General features: G+C 40.0%; 1 protein-coding gene across 2 annotated transcripts in view; it reads left to right on the top strand.

Moving 5' to 3' along the window:
- The window catches only part of thsd7ba (thrombospondin, type I, domain containing 7Ba), an 88454-nt gene that overhangs the window by 42383 nt on the left and 25405 nt on the right, over positions 1-20666 (top strand). For both annotated transcript variants that reach the window (XM_049727053.1, XM_049727054.1), the window contains exons 5-14: positions 1488-2334; positions 3148-3396; positions 4381-4550; positions 6770-6928; positions 9690-9890; positions 13092-13283; positions 13998-14229; positions 16584-16699; positions 18381-18513; positions 18982-19085. In XM_049727053.1, coding sequence (XP_049583010.1) covers positions 1488-2334; positions 3148-3396; positions 4381-4550; positions 6770-6928; positions 9690-9890; positions 13092-13283; positions 13998-14229; positions 16584-16699; positions 18381-18513; positions 18982-19085 — 2403 coding nt within the window. The remainder of the gene's footprint in view (positions 1-1487; positions 2335-3147; positions 3397-4380; positions 4551-6769; positions 6929-9689; positions 9891-13091; positions 13284-13997; positions 14230-16583; positions 16700-18380; positions 18514-18981; positions 19086-20666) is intronic.

Below are 20666 nucleotides of genomic sequence, written 5' to 3'. Positions count from 1 at the left end.
GTATCCATCTGTGAGCTCCCAGGGCACAACAGAATGCTTTAGAGTAGCTTGTTATTGCCATCTTTTGTCTGACTTCAAGTGAAGGCTGCTGGAAAAATAAAATAAAAGGCTTAGTCAAGCTACATGGCTCTTTTAATTTCTGTCTTTTTCAGTATTTTGTGATAATTGGCCTCTTAACTGAATCTTTTTTCGGGATTTGAACATATACATATAGAGTCGAGAATAGCAAAGCGCCTAAGCGCAATAAGAACTGAGGCTGACTTCTTCATTCCTGAGAGGCGGACGGGTGCTGATGCTGACAGATCGAGTGCGAGATTATTCCGAGTTTAGGAGCGAGCTAATGCTTGTGTTCACTGGTTCTTCTGGCAATGGAATCGCTTAATCACACTTCCATAAATCACGCGTAGCCATTCCAGCAGGGTTTCCAAATGGTGGTGATAAAAGGACGCAAGTTCCATTAGTGACTGTGAAAACGTGTGCTTGGATGACAATCAAAGTGTAACTCTTTACGTTTACTGTGTGTTTTTTATTTTTTATTTTATGAAATGCATAAAACTGTATGGGTAATTTCAAGTTTTCCTCTAAATAATAATGAGTCATACTTTTAACATTCACTATATATTATTTAACCAAAGTGGGGTATTTTGTTTAACATGTTTCAAAAAATTTAATAGCGGGTGTAATTTGACAAAAAAAAAAAAAAAAAAACATCAATGCATCTTCAGATTAAGGCAAACAAATTCAATCAAATGCTCCAATGAACTATGACATAATTCAGTAATTTGAAATATTGCCCCCTTAAGCACAATATGCAATTTCAAATCAGTGCCCGCTTGTTAATGGCTAGTTCAGAAATAAAGGATCCATTTAAAAAAACATCTAGACGGCACGAGAATCCCATAATTACTCCTAATGACAAAAACATCTAACAATTTCCAAAAATAATCTGAACAGAGAATTCACATCTATTAATGAGTGATTTGATTCATAAGATTTACAGTATGTACTATATTAAGACTCAGATGAAATTGTCTTTTAAAAAGAAAAAAGAAACATTGCGAAAATGTGTGGCACACATTAAGTACACTATTGTACTGTCAATGCAACCAAGTTGACATCACGGTCAAAGTCACTGTCTATAAAATTTCCCTCGGGGAACCTTGCTGCTGATGTCAGTCAAGCTTCTGGTCGTTCCTCACATGGACTCGGGTAAACAACCATTTTGGAATTGAGCAACTAAGTGGATTCCCCCTTTGTGATAAGAGACTTGCACTTGATTCCTATACATTGATTTGCCGCTAGCTTGATTGCTTTTGGTTCCTTTCTTTCTTTCTTCATGAATAAAGTAATCATGAAGCTTAAGTGATTGGCCTAGAATCGTATTTGATTGCAAACTAGCAGAAAACAGCAATTTAAATCCCCCCTGCGTAGAGTTTGGATTTTTTTTTTAATGAAAATGTTCTTGTTTGGTGTCTGTGCTTCTCCAGGCCAGTGGGGTCATTGTATGGGTGAAGATTGCGGTTCCAGCGGAGTTCAAACCAGGACCGTCTGGTGTGTCCATACGGAAGGCTGGACCACCCACCGCTCTCACTGCAACCACATGGACAAACCCGAGAGTCGGCGTCATTGCTTTAAGGTGTGTGACTGGCACCAGGACCTCTTTGAGTGGGAGCTGTCCGCCTGGGAGGGCTGTGTTCTCGTACCTTTTTTTTCCAACGAGCTCAAGATGCGGACCACGGAGTGCATTACAGCTCAGCACGGGATCCAGAGACGCAAAGTGCAATGTATGCGCACTTCAAACCGCACCGCAGTCACTTCGAGGATATGTGACTTCTTTTCCCAGAGACCGCCAGTGGAGCAGGCATGTCTCATCCCCTGCCCGCAGGACTGCGTCGTTTCGAATTTCACCTCATGGTCGGGTTGTAGTAGGACATGCGGCAGCGGCCTGCAGCATCGGACTAGACATGTTCTGACTACGCCTATGTACGGCGGCGCCAGCTGTCCAAACCTGACCGAAACCAGGACTTGTTCTGGGTCTGTCGACTGCCCTGCCGGGGAGGACGAGTACCGGTATAGCCTTAAAGTAGGAGCCTGGAGCGAATGTAGGCTCCCTCATCATAAAGATGACCTATTGAACGGTCGGACCATTGTGGATTTCAGTAGTAACAAGGAGAACAATACAGTCATGCTACACAGACATGACTCCCTTGACCGTCAACACCATCACGAGCATCGTCACCATCGCAAGTACCACATGTCATGGGAGCTGGAGGTGGGATACCAGACGCGGCAAATCCGTTGCACACGCAGTGATGGGAAGAACGCAATGATGAGGTAAGATGACAAAATAGCAATAATGTCAAGGATTACTTGTCATTGGAAACTACCATCCGATCAAAATTATACAGTGGTAACCCCTGGCGTGATGTCACTGGGCATACTTCAATTTTGCGATTCTGTAATTGGATTGTCTTTTTCAGTTTAAATGTCCTGTTAAAGACCACATCAACATTGCGCCGAAGCACTATTGTGTTAAATGTCAAGCACTGCTCCTTTCCTGTCTCTGCTGTTTGACCTGACTTTGGTATTTAGCTCTTTGATAAGAACAGAAGAACACAGGATGGGCACACAAACACGAATACACACACACACATGCACAGGATTTTGTTTTCTCATTTCCACCTAGCACAAGTGTCACACTGCAGTAAATTGTCAGCAATCGATTTTTTTTTCGTCTCTAAATGTTGCCTTTGTGTGTGTTAATGCCCGAGACTGGTTAAACTGGGATGAAATTGTTATTTCCCAACTGAGCTCTGTTTCATTCTGTTTTCCTAATTACAGCCTAATTATACCAAATTCAATCAGGATTGTAGCCCTGTCTTAATAACGAGCCTAATTTAGCAGTTTAAATTGAACAATAGAAACGGTAATTATATGACTAATCTTCTTGTTTCATGTTGATCGAATCAGCAATTGTGCAAAAACTAATTTCATGACAGCTTCTGTAATTTAATTAAAAAAGTGTAGTTTAAAACAAAGGATTTTTAGAGAAGTTAAGGAACATATACAATCTTGACATCTGCTTTTGTTACCATGTGTAGTTTTGAACCCTTCCCACACCACCGTGTTTATCGTCTCACCCTGCAGCCTCTGCGCCAAGTACAACTCTCCCGTGACCTACCAAGCCTGCGTGATGCCCAAAGACTGTCACACCTCTGATTGGCTTTCATGGAGTCCCTGCTCGAAGACCTGCCGATCTACCGACCTATCTCCCGGGTACCGTCTGCGGTCACGAGTCGTAACACGGATCCCACTGAGCGGGGGCAATAAATGTCCTGTCCTTGAGGAAAAGGAAGCTTGCAACATTATCGGGGATTTGCTTCCATACTGTCCAAGGTATCTTTTTTTTAGACACGTTTCTCATCATTATCATCCTCCGAACGGAATGTAAGGCTCGTATTTAATCTTCTATGCCCACGCTCTCAAAATTCATTCACATTTCCAAAGCTTTCTAACTAGAATGATTACGAGTATACCCAAAGGCTACAGATATTCATGATGTTGCTGTTCATTTAATTTGTCCCTCTACCTTAAGAATTGATTTTAATTTAATTTCATATCAACTTCTGCAGCAGTTAAAGGGGTCCACAGGGTATGTCGTTGTTTTTCCAGTCACGCCGTTAAAGTAAGATGGTAGCTAATCACATTCAGTAAATAATGTAGTCAACTTTGTTTTCCTGCAGGAATATCTCGTTTTATTTGCTATATATGAGTGGAGAATTCACATGATTAAGGAAAAACTCATTACAGAGAATAAGCATCTGATAGATTACTTAGGGTGGTTGTTCTGGAGACCTCCTCAAGTAATATTGCTTTTTGCTCCAGTGCACTTTTCATGACAATGACTGATCATTTGTTTAGAAGTTCTACAACCTTCCCTCACTGATTTGCATTTTTTTCCTGAGTCAACTGTTGTTGGTTTTTTTTCTTGCCACAAAGTTATTCATATCAACAGACATTGGACTGGCACCAAAAATGTAATTAGGTTAAGGCACTATTCCCTTATCTGTCTTTTCCAAAGGCACTGTTAAAAATGGCAGTGACAACACACATCCATTGTAATTCATAATACAACTTCATAATAGAAATAGAATTATGAGAAGCTTAGTCTCATTATTATCAACATACAATATAATTGCTTGAATTCTGCACTTTTGGTCACATCACATTTATTTTAGTAGCTTCTTTTTCATTCACGTTAATTGGGATCAACCATTGGCTAATTGAAAACATTGTCACGAACCGGTCATGCCCATTAAGCTGTTGAAACGGCAAACTTCAAACTGTGTTCAAACTTTTTGGTCCTCTGGTCTCTTTCAGGTATGAGTGGAGGACCACCGACTGGAATGAATGCTTGGTTTCCTCTTTACTGAGCAAGCTTGACCGGCGTTTGGCTAACATCAGTAGTCTCTGCGGAGGCGGGGTGCATACCAGAAAGACATACTGCGCTCAAGTTCTTGATGACTCAACTCCACATCACAGGAAAGAGGGTGAGACAAAACCACCGTCGTCACGGCCCAGCTTTACTTTGAAGCGTACAAAGACATCGTGGCCATGCAAGAATGAAGAATAAAGTGCAAGCAGCGATGGCAAAGCTTAAGCATGTTCAAAGTATATATCAAAGCTTATCTTCAAGTACAGTAGACTCTCCTGGGAGCGACTTACTCATTGGCGAAGCAGTTTCATTTAAAACTTAATCTGCATTGAGAGACAGCACATCCCGGTGCGGTGTGAAAATAGATAAATGCTAGCGAAGTGTTCGTATTGTTGTTTACGCCATCCGGCGAATACACTCGGCTGACATTGTAAGCATTTAAACCACAACACTAAGTAGTTGTCATCAATTTGAAAGTGTTTTATGGCAACGCAGTGTCAGTTGTAGGGGATGAAGGAAGCTTGGCAAATCTTCTACAAACGTTGCTTCCACAGCAGTTTAAAGTGTCACTCTGTCCTCACTGGATAAGCTCTTGTAAAAACAGCAGTCTTCAGGGAGCATGTTTGCGAGGAGAATAAAACATCTGAGGCCGGGGCTAGTGGCCCGGCGAGACTATAAAGCTCAGAAAACAATTTAGCGAGACAGTGAAACAATTATTCACACCGGCAAAGGTGTGATGATACACGTTCCAAGGCAAAGCGGAACCAAAGCGTATTCAGTTCAACAAAATTGGAAAATATTAGTACCATTCAACATCTTGACGTATTCATGCTGGCAGGGTACACATTCTTAAAAACATGTTCATGTCAGGAAAGCAATGTAGTCATTACACAACAAATAATCACAATACTATTAAGCGATCATGTCATGGCCTTTAAGCAGTTTTGCAGAATTGGTCGAATAAAGTGCGTTGCAAGGAAAGCCACTTAGCGCCCAAGAATATATAGTTCATGTCGCCTTACATTTCCGAAACTCTCTTTTTCAATAGAACACCATGTTGAGCCATTATCATTGTATTGTCAATGAGACCAAGCCATTTTCAAAACTTGGTCAATAATTTGTACAACAGACTGCGATAGTGTTATTTATTATTTAGAATTTCAGAAACTTGTCCTACATTGATGGCAAGTTAACATGTCCAATTGGAAAATAAAAGATACATTCTAGTAGCCTCGTTCCATATCATAACCTCAGTGCTTGGAGGTCAGAGTTTTTTTTTTTTTTAGTGTGCAGTATATCAATGAAGAGCTCTGCGGTGCGGGACAAAGATCAATATGTAAGCTGCTGTGTTTACAACCCTGGCACAGCTTCGGGTGATGTAAAGCGATGTGGCTTGTGGCTTCAACGCGGAGCGCTTCGCTAGCGCGACTTATTCGGAAAACAGTTTGCTGCTGTTGGATATCTACAGCACCGTAATTGTCACCCGCAGTTTAGGGAACAAAGCCGATAAATGTGTAATATGCGCTTTTATCCATGTGTTTAAGCATGCATGTTATTTCTACACAGAAGATCAAACACCATGTAAAATGACTCAGGGCAAGAAGACATTATGCAGGAAGGACATTTGCTGAATCTCTCTTTGGGCTCTCATTTAAATGGAAATGTGATATTCACTGATGTGTGGAAGTGCATCAAACTGGAATATTAGATTAAATAAAAACTCTTATTGTGGGCAGGGAGGAAATACTTTCTTATAAAGAATTATTCTACCATCTAAGACAGATGTTTTATGATTGTCCGCAAATTACACAAGCATTAATTTGTTGTGGAAAAAGGCCTACCATAATTTCCAGACTATAAGCCACACCAGCTAAAATTACTGTTTTGTTCATATATAAACTGCATTGGACTATAAGACGCAGGTGTTTTAATGTTTAATTTCCATATATAAGAGAATATGCATAAATCAAAAAATATCATAAAAATCATGAAAAATCGATAGATAAACTGCACTGGACTATAAGCCGCAGGGTTCAAAGCTTGTGCAAAAAGTAGCGGTTTATAGTCTGGAAAATACGGTACATTTGAATATTAAGATGTCAGTCATGTAAGTTTAAATTGTACCAATTTGTTAAAATAGTTAGTCTTATTTTGAAATCTAAAAAACACAAGACACTTTAAAAAAATAAAAAATTCTATTTTAACCTTTTCTAGGCAAACAACAGGTATGCAGCCCTGTATATCCTTGCAAGTAGCGTAGTAAAAACATTCCCGCTACTTCCTGTGTGTGCTGAAGCTTTACTTAAACCAGCTGCGTCCCTCATGTTTGCACAGTGTCCAGGCCTGTGACTGCCAGACTGTGTGCGGGTCAAGAAGCTCCCTTGGCGGTCAAGAACTGCTCCATTCCCTGCCAACATCGCTGCCTGCTCTCCCACTGGTCATCCTGGGGCACCTGCGTACATGACAGCTGTAAAGATCCACAGGGGAAGAAAGGTATTGGATTACCCTTTCCCTGGTCTGCAAATTTAAGACAAACAAACAAGTTGATAATCGGTAATTCTTTTTCTTGACACAACTTGAATGTGATACATTATTGCAAATTAGCTGAAGTTAATGCGGCATGTTAGGGCACTGGTTAGCACGTCCTTCTCACAGTTCAGAGGGTGCGGGTTTGATTCCGTGGGTACAGAAAATAGATCGTTGAAGTCACGTTAGCAGTATCCATCCAGCAATTCGTCTGATAAAAAAGAACTCCCCTAAATATGTAGCTAATATGACTTGAAATTGATACAGATAATTGTACAGATGGGCAAGATGTGGAAATTAGTGCGCGGTAGGAAAATATCTATTTGCTGCCGAGTTTCATCACAGATTGCCATGTTATATATTTACCGCCAGCTGCTCGTGGTAACTGAGTTGAGTACTTTCAATGTAATCAACCAAATTTAAACAAACCGAAGAGCTGTTGCGAATGCTAATGATTTCATTTGAGAGGTGTGCTATCTTCTGAATAAAACAATCACTATAACAGCAGTAATACAGAAAACAGTGAGGTAGGTAGGAAGGCTCAATTAAGAGACCAGACGAGATCATATGAGTTTTTGTCTGGTCTACAAATGAGAAGTCCGCCATGAAAAAAAAAGCAACACACAAGCGAGCCATGACTGAGGAAAATCAGAAAGCGAGTGTGCCGGTGTCTCAGATCTCCATGCCCAGGAGGTTTGAAGAGATGGATAAGATGCTTTCCGAGTGCGTGCAGTCGTCTGGCATGCCGGAAGCCTTCAGCAGGATGGTGCTGTCTCGCCGCCTTTCGGAGCAGGTGAACACGTGTGTCGCAGCCTTTAGACAGGCACTCCATGTATGTATGAGCGGTTCAAGGCTGTCAGTGTGTTAGCGCTCTGCTAAAAGGGCATCGCGACCTCATCGCTGTCATGCGTAAATGTGCATGAAAGCCCCCCGGGGAACAACTGAAGTGTGGATTGTTCAGGTCAGTGCCCACACCGGTCTCCACGGGACCACGGAAGCTCAACTCCCAGACAGCGTCATTAATATACTTTGCTAGTTGGAAGAGGCGGCATCTGCTGTTTTGCACGTCTTTCTTCTCGAGTGACGCATTATGTTGAGGCTTTAGTAGACCCAGAGCACGTGAAGGAAACCATACAATATCGAAAGAAGTGGGCCCTGTTGGAAAATTGTTCCAATGTGTTTGCTTGAAGTTCTTGGAATGGAGTACCCTCAAGGTAGACCAAAGGGGAAGTTTGCAATTATTTAAAAAAAAAAAACCCAACCATTTCCTACCCTGTTCTGTGAAAAATACTTTCCAATCTTTTGCCTCTAATTTAAATTTCAAGAAACCATCACGCCTGAGGAAAAACAACCAATCAGAGACAGAACCCATGACTGACGAGATGTCGATCATTTGTTGTGCACTCGAGGGCACGCTCGTAGCAAATTTTCCAGAAATTGCTTACTTATTGCATTTGATCATGCAAAATTGCGTGTGCACATAACATCAACCCTAAATCAAAATCATGCCGGAATACAGCAAGAAACGAAAAATATCAATTCTGCGTCAGCGGTATAGTTTACTTGTTCAATAGACTTTGAGTTACCCTGCAGTAAATACTTTTTGTCTTCTACCCGACTCGCAGTTCTTATCAGATTTGACTGTGATTTAATGTAAACGCATTTGACTGCGGGGTTTATTTAATAGAGCTTTTGTAATTATTTTACTTGAGGTCACAGCACTGACAGGAGTGCTGTATCTTCACACCGTGCTGTAGCTCACCTGCCTGAAATAACCAGCGTGACCAAGAGGCATATCAATTATTAACATCACTTCGTTACACCCTTGCCAAAGTAAGTTTTTTTTTGTGGTGTGGATTTCAGCAGCGGGGCATCGCTGCAATCGATCCACACCGTCTCTCGTCTTTAAGCTTCCTCATAGACCGAAGCTACAACTCGGATCATCCTCCTGAACCTGTGGGTCATGTTCCTAGATTGTTGGAGGATGTATTGTGGAGGTTCTGACCCTCCTGGAGATTAGATGTTCCACCTGTGGAAGGAAATAACGTAAGACCTTTGTGCCAAATGTCAGGTCTTTGTTAAAATGAGTATAGCTGAAGATGAATGGGGCTGTTGCTCCACTGTAGTGGAAACACCCCAAGGAAGTGGTCAGAGGCAAGTTTACATTATTTAATCTCCAAAGTTTCTCTTTGTCATCCAGGAATTGAAAAGCCTCAATAGTTACTTACTAAAGTTGGTTCTTTTCGAATAAACCGTCCAGTCATGTCCAGTCAGCAAAGTGTGTATTTATTTGATTTGAAAGACAATGACTTCAATTACAAGACAATTTCATGCTTTAGAGTGAATTATGGGCCTGAAATAAAATGAGGGAGAGGCTTGATAATAATATTGCTAAATGATGTTGGATTTACATCATTCAGAAATTCTAGCATTTTTGCATTTTTATGTGTGTACAGGCATGTATAGTATACAAGGTCTGGGGGGGAAATAAAAATTGCACACAATGGAAAAAACACAAAACCAATACTAAAACAGTTAAAAATAAAAATTATTAAAATATATTTAAAATATAATTTAAAAAATCTGATTTCACCAAATTTAAAAACTAAAAAAAATATGATGATCATTCCAAAATTATTATGGTCCTGATGTTTATACCAAATGCATTATGTATTGCAACAACCAACCTCTGTTTTTTCTTCTTTTCTCCTTGGGTCTTCCCTGCCAGGTTTCATACAAAGGAGAAGAGAGGTGCTGTGGGCATCCAGCAGCAGTCCACTGGATGTCTGCCCTCATCTGGTGGAATCCATCCCCTGCGAGGATCCAGCTTGCTACCGGTGGCAAATACAGCAAGGCGAATGTACACCCAACAAAAGCACTTGTGGTCCTGGAACTTTGGTCCAAAGTGCAAAGTGCATTAGTGCTGAAGGTACTTCTTCCTTAAACTATAAAATACTGACATTAATTAAAAGGAGGTTGTTTTTATATGGGCAGCGCACAACTTATCCTCATGGTCAAATAAGCACTAATTATTATTGTATTGACATATTCTTATTTTTAATTAGTGTATTTTTCATTCGTTATTGATCACGTAAACCACTGAGAAAAATGTTCATACTTTGTAGAAGTTTGATGACTTTCATTATGCATAAGCTCAATTAAAAATTAATCATTCTTTTTTTTTTCAAACCACAGTTAAACTAGAATTTCAACAAGTAATATGTGTAACATTGTGATAAATGTATTATGTGATTCTGTTAATTATTCATGAAATGGCCATCACTGCATTAGTTGCAAGAAAAATTCAATGATCAAAAATTCCATATCCTTGCTTCCTTTCCTCCAACCTAAACTCCTTCCACTCTTCATTCTTTCCGTCATTAGTTGCCCATCCGTTAACTAATCATCCTCCATCACCCACTTAAGTCGATACATTTTGACAGGCAAATCGTCTTGTTGGATATAAGGAAAAAGAAAGAAATTAGCAAACTTGAATCCGGGTGAAAGATAGCTGACATGTTGATCGCCGTTTCACTTTTGACTGACTTGTGAGACCCTCCGAGTGCACAGAGTCAAGGCCACCTCAGAGCCAAATCGGTGTAATAATGAAAAACGACAAGTTAAAGCGCCAGTGAGGCATTCTAATTAGTTGGCTGGATCACCTCAGCCGACACCTCCATGTGAAAAGAGCACTTTCCTGACTCGATCTCCTCACCCGAGATATTCTTAATTCTTCCCCAAGCTTTTGATCGTGACTGAAAGTTGAATTCTCTCCTTTGTCGCCACGGGAGACCTTCCCTGCAGCATCTTTATAACAACTAGTGCTCATCCAAAACCTCCATCTCCTCTCTCGTCAGGCCACCAGAACTATCTTATTCTGGGGGAACCTCCAGTGCCCCCCTTGGAGCTTGCAGAATCACTTTTTTTTTTTTTTTTAATCTAGTGCCTACTGCCCAGAGATTGCTGGCTGGGATAAAGTGGTTCGGATGGATGGACGGACGGAACTGCTAAGTTTAAGAACATTCCATTCTGGGGAGCTGATTAAAAGCCTAATTTGTTCTGATTCATAAACTTTTGTGTGGTCAAACTTGGCCACCATAAAACGTATATAAATTCCACAGACAAAATTTAAACATGGGTTCAGTGCAAAGCTGAGTCACTTCTCTAATGAATTTAATGCTTGCTTGCAGCTCCTTATTACAATTGAATGAAGGTGTTCCAAAAACAAAGTCATAAATTAGCTTCGTTTTTGATTACCGGTAATCAAAAGTGTATGGATGGTTTGCTCGGTCATCACTATTCTCTGTCTACTTGTATTGTTTACAACCAAATTGTGTTAATTTCAAAAAGCTTCCCAGCGTAGGCTTCAAATTGATTCTGGGGCCCGGCCAAGAGAGTCATTGCAGGGTTATTCCAGGATACTTGACGGGAGAACGCCTCAATCTTGGCAATATACAATCCGACCATACTCCTAATTACATTGTGCTTCATCTATTCTCTTGGCCTTGCCAGCCGTCTATTCAATTCACTCCACATAGGAGACGTCGTCCTCGGTGTACGCGGATCAGCAGCTGCAGTGTGAAATGTCTGTACATCTTCATCTGAGCCTGTTTGTTGATAGAAATGACTCGTGATTACACACCATTTCAAGTACTGACACCTTCATTATCACAAATTGAGTGAGTTTATCATAACCGTATGTATTGTGTTTCAGTGCCGATATGATTGGGCAGGTCTGCTTCAGTCGATCCACTCTCGGCCTACTTTATCAAGCTCCATTCTCTCTGATGATCAAGTTTAATTGGCAATCACAAATACTGTGGAAGCTTGAAAGTTAAACCTAAAATCCCACGCTTTGGAAATTGCTTTCAAGCTTGCTTGGATGAGTGTCCAACATTATACGAGTTGGAATGTTTTCATTTTGAGCCCAATCCAACTGAACGCTTTTTACCGTCTACCTGAGCAAACTCTTTTGGACCCGAAACAATCATGTAACTTGTTTAAACGACAGTAAGAGTATCAAGCCCACCTCTCATAAATAATCATAAATTGCGATTCTCGATAGCTTTTCCGTGACCCCTTTTGATAGTAACCACAGTTTATTTTAAAGTGCCTCATTTTGCGATGTAGCTTTGTCAGGCCATCTGAGCGGATTGAGCGTATTTATTGGCTTTCAGGCAAAGGTGAGAGGATTATCTATAACTACCGCAGTTAAAAGATTTATCGGCGGGTGGGCGAGCAGAACAAAAATCATTTCAATAGGTAGCGGCGGTATTATCTGAGAAGAGCAGCAACTACCATTCCCTGTATTAATATTTCAAAAGGACCTCAGGGCAGCCATCTATTTGCAGAGTTCCCCCACCCGTGGTGTCTCTTCTTTCACACACCCAAGTTGTGACTTTAGATGTTAACGCTCGCATATTTCCTTTGTTTATTTGTATTCCAGTCATTTCCGCATAAATAGATTGATGTGTAATTTATTTTTGCATATTCACATACAGGCCTCAAGCAATTCAATGTTGTTTTCTATGAGCTGACATATTCTATTTGTTCATTGTGAAACTAGACGTAATAAAATCAATTCTAAACTGGTCAGAAGTTGTTGTTCACTATATAATTGCCATAGGCCATTGCCCTGATGTCACCGGTGGGATTTTATCAGTGCCTTCAGTCGACTAATAGCTTCACTGTAAACACCGTAGCTATTTTAGTAGCTGGAGTGAGATCAGTGTCGGTTTATGGACAAAAGGTTTCCAAAATTCCCTAAGGAGCCGTCTGTCCGTATGTGTGTAATGAAGTGATCTCTAAACTGTTCTTCTCTTACACCGAGGAGAATATCCTGGAGTGGAAATAAAAGAACAAATTTGTGTCAAATGTGCCCTTGGGTTGTGATTGATTAAAAACATTTTATTTTTCAATAAGTTCAAATAAAACCATTGAAGCTGCTCTATGTGAAAGTTTTGGAAAAATGCTATACAGAATTGTGAAAAAGAATCATAGCTAAGAGTTAACTGGGAGCAGTTATGAATATTCTATTAGTGCAAGATAAAGGATGAAGGACACACTGCAAAAACTGCAGTACATCCGCAGTTTCATTTTTATTCAAGTCTTATTTACTTCTCATATCCAGGCGAGGATGTGCCCACGACGTACTGCACGGAAAACCCTCCACCGACGCAGGCGCCCTGCGAGGTGGTTTGTCCTGACGACTGCGTTCTTAGCGTCTGGTCCTCCTGGTCCCCCTGCTCGCACAGTTGCGCTTCGAAAACAGCAGAGGGTCAACAAAGTCGCACTCGTACTGTCTTGGCCCTCCCTGGAAAAGGTAAGGCGGAACCCTGCATACTTTTTCCTCCCCACTTGCACATTTCCAGCTCACCTCTCCATCTGTCGGTAGCAAATGGCGAGGTGATCATTTTGTCGCCCAAACCTTCACTGCTTGGCCCTAACGACACCTTGAGAAGAGGCTCCAAATGTTAAATGTGACAATGACTGGTGGAGCCAAAAACCCACTGGGAATATGTCTGACATTCTGCCACAAGTAAAATTCTCGCAGTGATAATATGCCGCCCCCCATTTCCTTGCAGTAGGGCTAAATGCTGGAGTCCATTGTCCCTTAGTCAAGGCCAAACAGGCAACAGTATGTTCCCAAGATCTAAAGTGTCAAGGGCACAAAAAGAACACATAGGTGGGTGCTTCCCTATTGATCCCTATTAGACAATTGTCGTTTTTCTGAGAAAAAATTGTACTGCAACCTCAGTGATCCGGTCATGCATAAAAGAAAGAATGCCAGTAACTTAATTGTGTGCAAATTTATTTTTGTTGGCATATTCTGCTCGAATATGATATTAATAGATGTTTTATAAAGTTCAGTTTCATAGAGGGCTATTTTCCTTAGTGATGCTGGAGCGGTTTAATGTCATTCCCACTGATTTTAATGGAGAAAGATGATTTGGGTTACTCGAATGCATCTTTACCTCGTTTATGCATTCACCTGACGTGCATTAAAGCAACCTCTGTATATGTATGTTTGACCCAGATGGGAAAGAGTGTCCAGGAGCTCCAGCTTTGGAGGAGTGGAGAGTTTGCAATGACCATCCCTGCTTGGTTTTCTATTGGGAGGCTTCAACATGGGGGCCCTGCATTAATGATAGTGCGGATCACAACCGAACTTACTTCCGGAATGACACCGCCACTTGTGCCATGGGAGTCGAAATTCGTAAAGTCACTTGCATGAAGATGGTGAATGGTGGATCTGTTGTCAGCAAAAGGTAGGATGTGCAACATGCTCTTTCTGTTCTTTTAAATCTAAACTGTATTTTGAAATCATTTTGACATTTATATACAAACCGCTTAGTTTTTCTTTTGTTAAAGTATGAGGAATAAGGTTGTGGAGCCCCATGTGAACATGTAAATTGTGTGGGGATTAGATTTGTTTTTGCTTATTTAGGATATTTGGCATATTTGTTTCATTTTTGGGGATTTTAAATAATTCTCAGAGGAATTTTCCTTCCTTGACTTTTGTGTATTTCCCTTTTCATTTATTCTTTTACCATCGGTACTACTCTAAACAAGACAATTCCAAACCGTGTTATTTTTACAATGCTAATGCTGGCGCCAGGAAGGTGCATCCATAATTCATAACATTTTGCCCTTCCTTAGCTCCATATATTATTGACAGTGTTCTAAACTGAATTATAGAAAGGATTTTTACCCCTTACCCCTGTGCTACCTCCTACACAGCAGTAGTTATGAAAAGTTGACAATGTAGCAACAGGTTGTCCTTTAGCCGAGTAGACGCTAATGTAAAACCACCCTGCTTCGCTTCATTCATCACTTATAATGCATTGCTTTTTATGGCTGGATTATTATTATTCATATGTGACAATAATTGCATTATTTGCTTACTTATGTGACTTATTTTCCTGACTGGAAAAAATTGCAAAGAAACAAGTTGTTTAAATAAATGAAAAAGGTCGGTGCATTTTCTAATCAGGTGGTGATATGTCATCGTTATTATTATTTTTTTTTTTTTTAACCGATCGGCTCCAAAAATATCCCATCTCCATATTTTTGGAGTAGCTGGCAATATTGCCCAGCGTCCCAGTCACATTACTGTGCCTTTTGGCATGCATCGCTGCAAAACAGAGAAGGAGGATAAAGTTAAGGAAGGAAAGTTGCATGTCGCTCTATTTACTTGGGCAGACTTTGATCAGGTCCCTTGTGCCTGCTGACTTTCTGCTACTGGCAGAATGTGGCACCATGCTGAGACTCAAGTGGGACCTGGATCTCGGTTGCCAGGTCGAGTAAAGCCACTTAGCAGGGGGTTGGGGAAAATGGTCTGTGCCTGATGTCTGTGTGTGCGGACTCTTGGTGGATGAAGACATCAAAGCATATGATTTACTGTACATAGCCGCGTGAATTATGAAATGTTTCAAAATTGCAGCATTGACAAAAACACTCCCGGCAGCCTGTCATAAATATACAATACAAACTATCTGACAGCCTAAACAAAGTGAATTCATTGGTTAAATAATAGTGATGTGCTTTTAAAAAGTATGACACTGTGTCCTTGAGGCGGAAGGAACGTATTGGTGAAGTGTTTACCTCGCCTTCCTTTAGTCAGGTTTAATAAGCAGCCATTTTGTGAACTTTAATTGATTTTTTTTTTTTTCCAGCGGGAGTCCCCAGGGTCTTATTGGAGCTAATAGTGGACTGCTGATGCTCTGCTTGTAAACACACATTCACATTAGTGTTTAAAGAATTGCCATGAAGCAATAGACTGCCTTTTGACGATTTTTGTTTATTAAACATTAGTAAAAGTGCCATAATGCTTTGTATTGCAAGTTATTAATCAATTGGCCATAATTAGTCAATGAAGCTTTATTTAGGCAGGCATTAGATTTTATCAATCGCATAACATCACTTCGTTAGGAAGCCATTGCGATAATTGAGGAGACGATTCTCAGCACTAGTGTGCTTGAGAGATCATCAGAGGTGCCACAAGAAAAAAAAAGTACAATTTCACCTCGTTTGTGTGAAAATGAACATTTATGACGTTTATCTTTGCTAATCTTTCTGTGCCAATGCCAGGCAGAACTTGTCGCACTAATGAGGATGAGCACTTGAGACAATCGATGGATGGATGTGAGGATTAGACAGTCCCTTTTTTTCTCTTTTTTTAGCTCCGCTCATTGAATTTCTACCGGCAACCTTTCCGATTTATAATGGTAATTATACATGTTGATGTGTGTTTTTTTTTTAACAATCCCAAAAAGTCAATTCCGAGATTTGTCTCTAAATCCATATTTGAAGAGAATTGCGTAACATTTTACAGTGTATATAAAGTCTAAGAAGCAAGTGGCCCTAATCTGCCAGACATCATGTGTGAGACAACTGTATTCTATTTACTTCGTTTTTATCCGTCGACATTTTGCCTAGGCTCGTACAAGCAGCGGGACAAATAATCAATCATGTTTCCTGCAGGGAGATGTGTGATGTCAAGGACGGGGCACTTGTTTCACTGCACTGTCCTGTTAGTGTTACCGGCAAGACTCGGAACATTTATCACTCATCACCTGAGGGATGAGTACAATATAAGAGCGCTGTTTATGTGTGCGTGCAGATGCCCAGATTCTGCTCGTCCGGTAGCGATCCGGCCCTGTGTTCTTCCCTGCGTGAAAGACTGCATTGTGACACCCTTCAGTGAATGGACGGCCTGCCCATCAACCTGCATGCCAGGTAGCCTTGAGCATACTTTACTGAACCTATTTGAGAATTGTACTATTGCCCGATGACAGCTGGGATATGCTCCAGCATGCCCGCGACCCCCGTGGAGACAAAGCGCTACAGAAAATGGATGGATGGATTTACTGAAATGTCGTGGCGAGAGTCTGAAATTTAGCTGTAGTTTTAGATTTACCGCTGTTTCCTTTTTTTTCTGTGTGTGTGGACTGAAGTATTTGCACTATTTTTCCATCATTTTTAGGGTCATGTGTATAGTTTATACTATATCCAATTCATACCACATTTTTATTATGTTTGTGTTTTGTGACCCATACATGTGTGCCTTGAGATACAAGTTTAATTTGTTTGGAGACCATGGTTGTAATTTAAAAATTTAGTATGTTAAACAAATGTTCCCACTAAAATGAATAGAAAAGCCATTAATCGGTTCTCATCTCCCCGCCCAGAAAAAAAATGCTATTTTTTTTTAAATGAGAAAAATTACACTATTACTGTGTATTCTGCCTTTTAAACATTTGTGCTAGTTCTTCAAGCAGGCACAAAATGAATAAGAATTGACTGTAAGTGACTCGGTAAGATGCTGTAATGTCATTGTCATGTTTCGTAGCGAATATACAATATATACCTGTGAATTTATTTGTGTAAATGTGTTGCACCACCATTTTTGTTCCAACAAACTGCCTCCGTACACATCGCTCACAAGTCAAAGTAAAAGTTTGGCCAAATAATGGCTCATATCTTGCAAACCACTGTTTCTGAATCATGTAGTGAAATTCTATATCTAGCTAAAATTCAAAAACGCATTTGGATATTTAAGTGTCACTCCAAACGATTACCCTGCCTCATGCGCCATTGATTTTATTTTTCCCCCCTTCACTAATATATAAAATATTACATTGGCTTATGGATTACTAAAAAAAGATACTTGATGGAGAAATAAATATTCAAAACAATTGAGCCAGCAACTCATCTCTATAAATATTCTTTGGCTCATTGATCCGCTGATGATGCAGTCACATTTAATTTTACCATTTTTAATGTGTGGTGATTAGTCTGTGGTCGTTATTACGTCGTATGTCCAGAAATTAAGGAATGTTTGTTGCACGAAATTACAGTCATACACAGGCACACTAATTATTATCAATCAGCTTTGACGATACTTGTTTAGGAATCATGCACTCAAAAGTTTTGACTTTGAAAATGGGTGGAATAGGCAAAAACATGGAAAGTCAAATTGATCTAAAAGCTTCTTAATTTTTTATGTTATTAATTTATTGTTTTGGCTCTCTTTTGTTTTTACCATTTTAATAAGCCATCCATTGTGTGAGTTGAATACATTTTCAGGATTGGTTTAGTTTTTAATATAGATTTAGAACCAACTAAATGGAGATGTTTGGATCACATAAAAATATAGTGTGGATCTGGTGGAGTACTTCTCTTGACAGACATTTTTCTGTGGATTTATTGGAATATGGTTGACGCATTTAAAAAATATTCTAAAATCATTACGTATTAGGCAATTGATTGGATGAGAAGTCAAAGTTGGAAAGACAAACCTTTAAGTACCAATTCTGATTCATCACTGATGATCTATTAAATTTGATATTTTCTTATCTACATTTCACATTTTTCTAAAACCTGTGTTATTTATTAATATATTTTATTTTTCCAACAGAGAATGCTACTTCTGCCACACAGTCTCGGTACCGGACTATCATTCAGAAGTCTGCTAATGGAGGCCAAGAGTGCCCTCACACTCTTTATGAAGAGAGGGACTGTGAATCACTCCCGTCATGTCCAATTTACAGGTAAATCATTTAATTGATGCCAAGACACATAATTGGCTATAAACTTCATAAAAAGCCATTTGGGCATAAGAACAATATTTTGTTTACTTTTAACACAAGGTGTCGTTGTTTTTTTTGTCTTATTTATTATGCTTTTGGCATGTTGGTAACAAGTGGCCCAGATTGTCAGCTAAAAAAAAGTTAAAAGGTACAGCAAAACAAATGTGAAAAATCATCAAGGTTTTCTGCTTCCTGCAATGTTCCCAAAAGCAGCACACGGCAATTTTGCTTTCACAGAATACAATTTGAACGCATTCCCTTTCTACCGCTGGTATTATTGTCTAGCTCATGTTTTTGTGCATTGGGACGAAAAAGGGCCCAGATGATTCATTCTGAACCAACACAATGTCGAAGGCCTTCGATGCTGCTTGAGTCTTTCCAAGCTAGCGGTTATCCTCACGTCTTTGTTCTGTTGTTTTTCCCATTAAGGTGGAGGATACACAAATGGCACGCCTGTACTTTAGTTCCTGAATCCATCCAACGTAGCTTATCTGGAACAGCAGAATCCTGCGGAAACGGCTTGGAAACAAGAGGCGAGTCTTTTTGTTATTCCACAAGTATTTGTCTTTCACTACTCATTTTTAAGTTAACTGTCCTTATTTAATGAGTCCTAACGGTCATAACGGCTCCTTTAACAAACAACTGATGGAGCCATAAAACAGGCAGGCAATTTGTCCTGAGAGTATAAGAAGATGAATCTTTCTGTCTGTTGTCGTGACCATCTCATCACGCCACCGGTTCCTTATTAATGGAGCAAGCCGGACAGCCACAGGCACATTACAGACTGAAAGATAACTTATCTTGTAGCACGAAAAAAAAAGAATCACTCTTACAGACTAATTGCAGATGATTACAAGGAAAGCAGTTTTCGCAATATTTAATTGTTTTTATGCATCTGCTGTGCTGCAAAAGAAATTCTATTGACTCCAGCAACAACCAGACGTGCCACTGCGGATGCACTTAATTACCTGAGCCAACAAGGATGACCGGGTTGGTTATACGCATAAAAATGCTCTAAAATAAGTGCTTTCTATGCAAGCATATTTCCTGCCTCACAAATTCTGGTTTGATTGCGCAGAACTGATTGTGACCTTCATGTGTGTGAAATGCAAAACTTGAAACCTTTGTCCCGTAACCAGACACCAAAGCGCTTCAAGTGGCAAAGCGTCCGTATTAAGGACGTACTTGCCCTAACAAGGAGTTTTCTGAGGATCGAGTTGTCAAAAATGACAACCACATCATTTCATCACACAGTTAGTCATTTCCGTGTAATTGGGGACTCGCTAAGATGAGCGTAAATGGGCCTAGAAACTGGCCCGATCGATTACAGTAATGATGATGACATCTGCCATTTTGAAAAAAATTTGAAAATTCCGGCTCGCTTTCTTCCACTTAACTTCATAATTGATCTACATTTTTTAAGCGACTCAATGCACCTTTTCCGGTAAGGAAAGACGAATGAAGCATTAGCAGGTGTAGGGCAATCCTCCCCGACCTTTAGCGATTCACCTTTTCATTATGATTAAAAATGCCTGCGTTTAATAACCTGTGACATTTCAGACACTTGGAGGCAACTTAGAATGTACCAGGGGTATAAAAACAATGAAGTGAGTAGAAAGCTGCGCCAATAAAATTATAAAGTTATACATAATTTGGCGCCATAGCGTGTTTACATATGACACATTTGAACGACACACTGTATGAATAGTTGGATTAATATAAAGATCAAATTTGATTATTACTATTACAAATTAGGATGGAGAATGTAACTGGCTCTGGCTGATATAAAATGAAGAGAAACTTTATTCGATGTAGAGTAATTCAATAAGTTTCTTCCCCAAAATGTGGAGATTGTAGAGGAGGAGCCTTTTCCAAAAGTGTCCTTTCAGCACTTCCTCCAAACTTATCACCTTTCTAAATTCGTGTATAATTAAAGATGATCCCTGTCTGTGGCTGAGCTGATGTGAAATACCACACGTGTGGATTTGGGCAACCTCGCGGCTGAACAAATTCCATCGAAAATAGAGTTGAGAGTTCACTTTTTCCCGCATTGGAATCTGCCAAGAAAAGGACAATGGGGTTGAACCAGTGAGCTAATGACTTGGTTGGAACTG

Source organism: Syngnathus scovelli, chromosome 8, assembly GCF_024217435.2.
Source record: "Syngnathus scovelli strain Florida chromosome 8, RoL_Ssco_1.2, whole genome shotgun sequence".
Lineage (NCBI taxonomy): Eukaryota > Metazoa > Chordata > Actinopteri > Syngnathiformes > Syngnathidae > Syngnathus > Syngnathus scovelli.
Note: the sequence above shows the minus strand (reverse complement) of the source record. Positions and strands in the feature narration are given on the sequence as shown.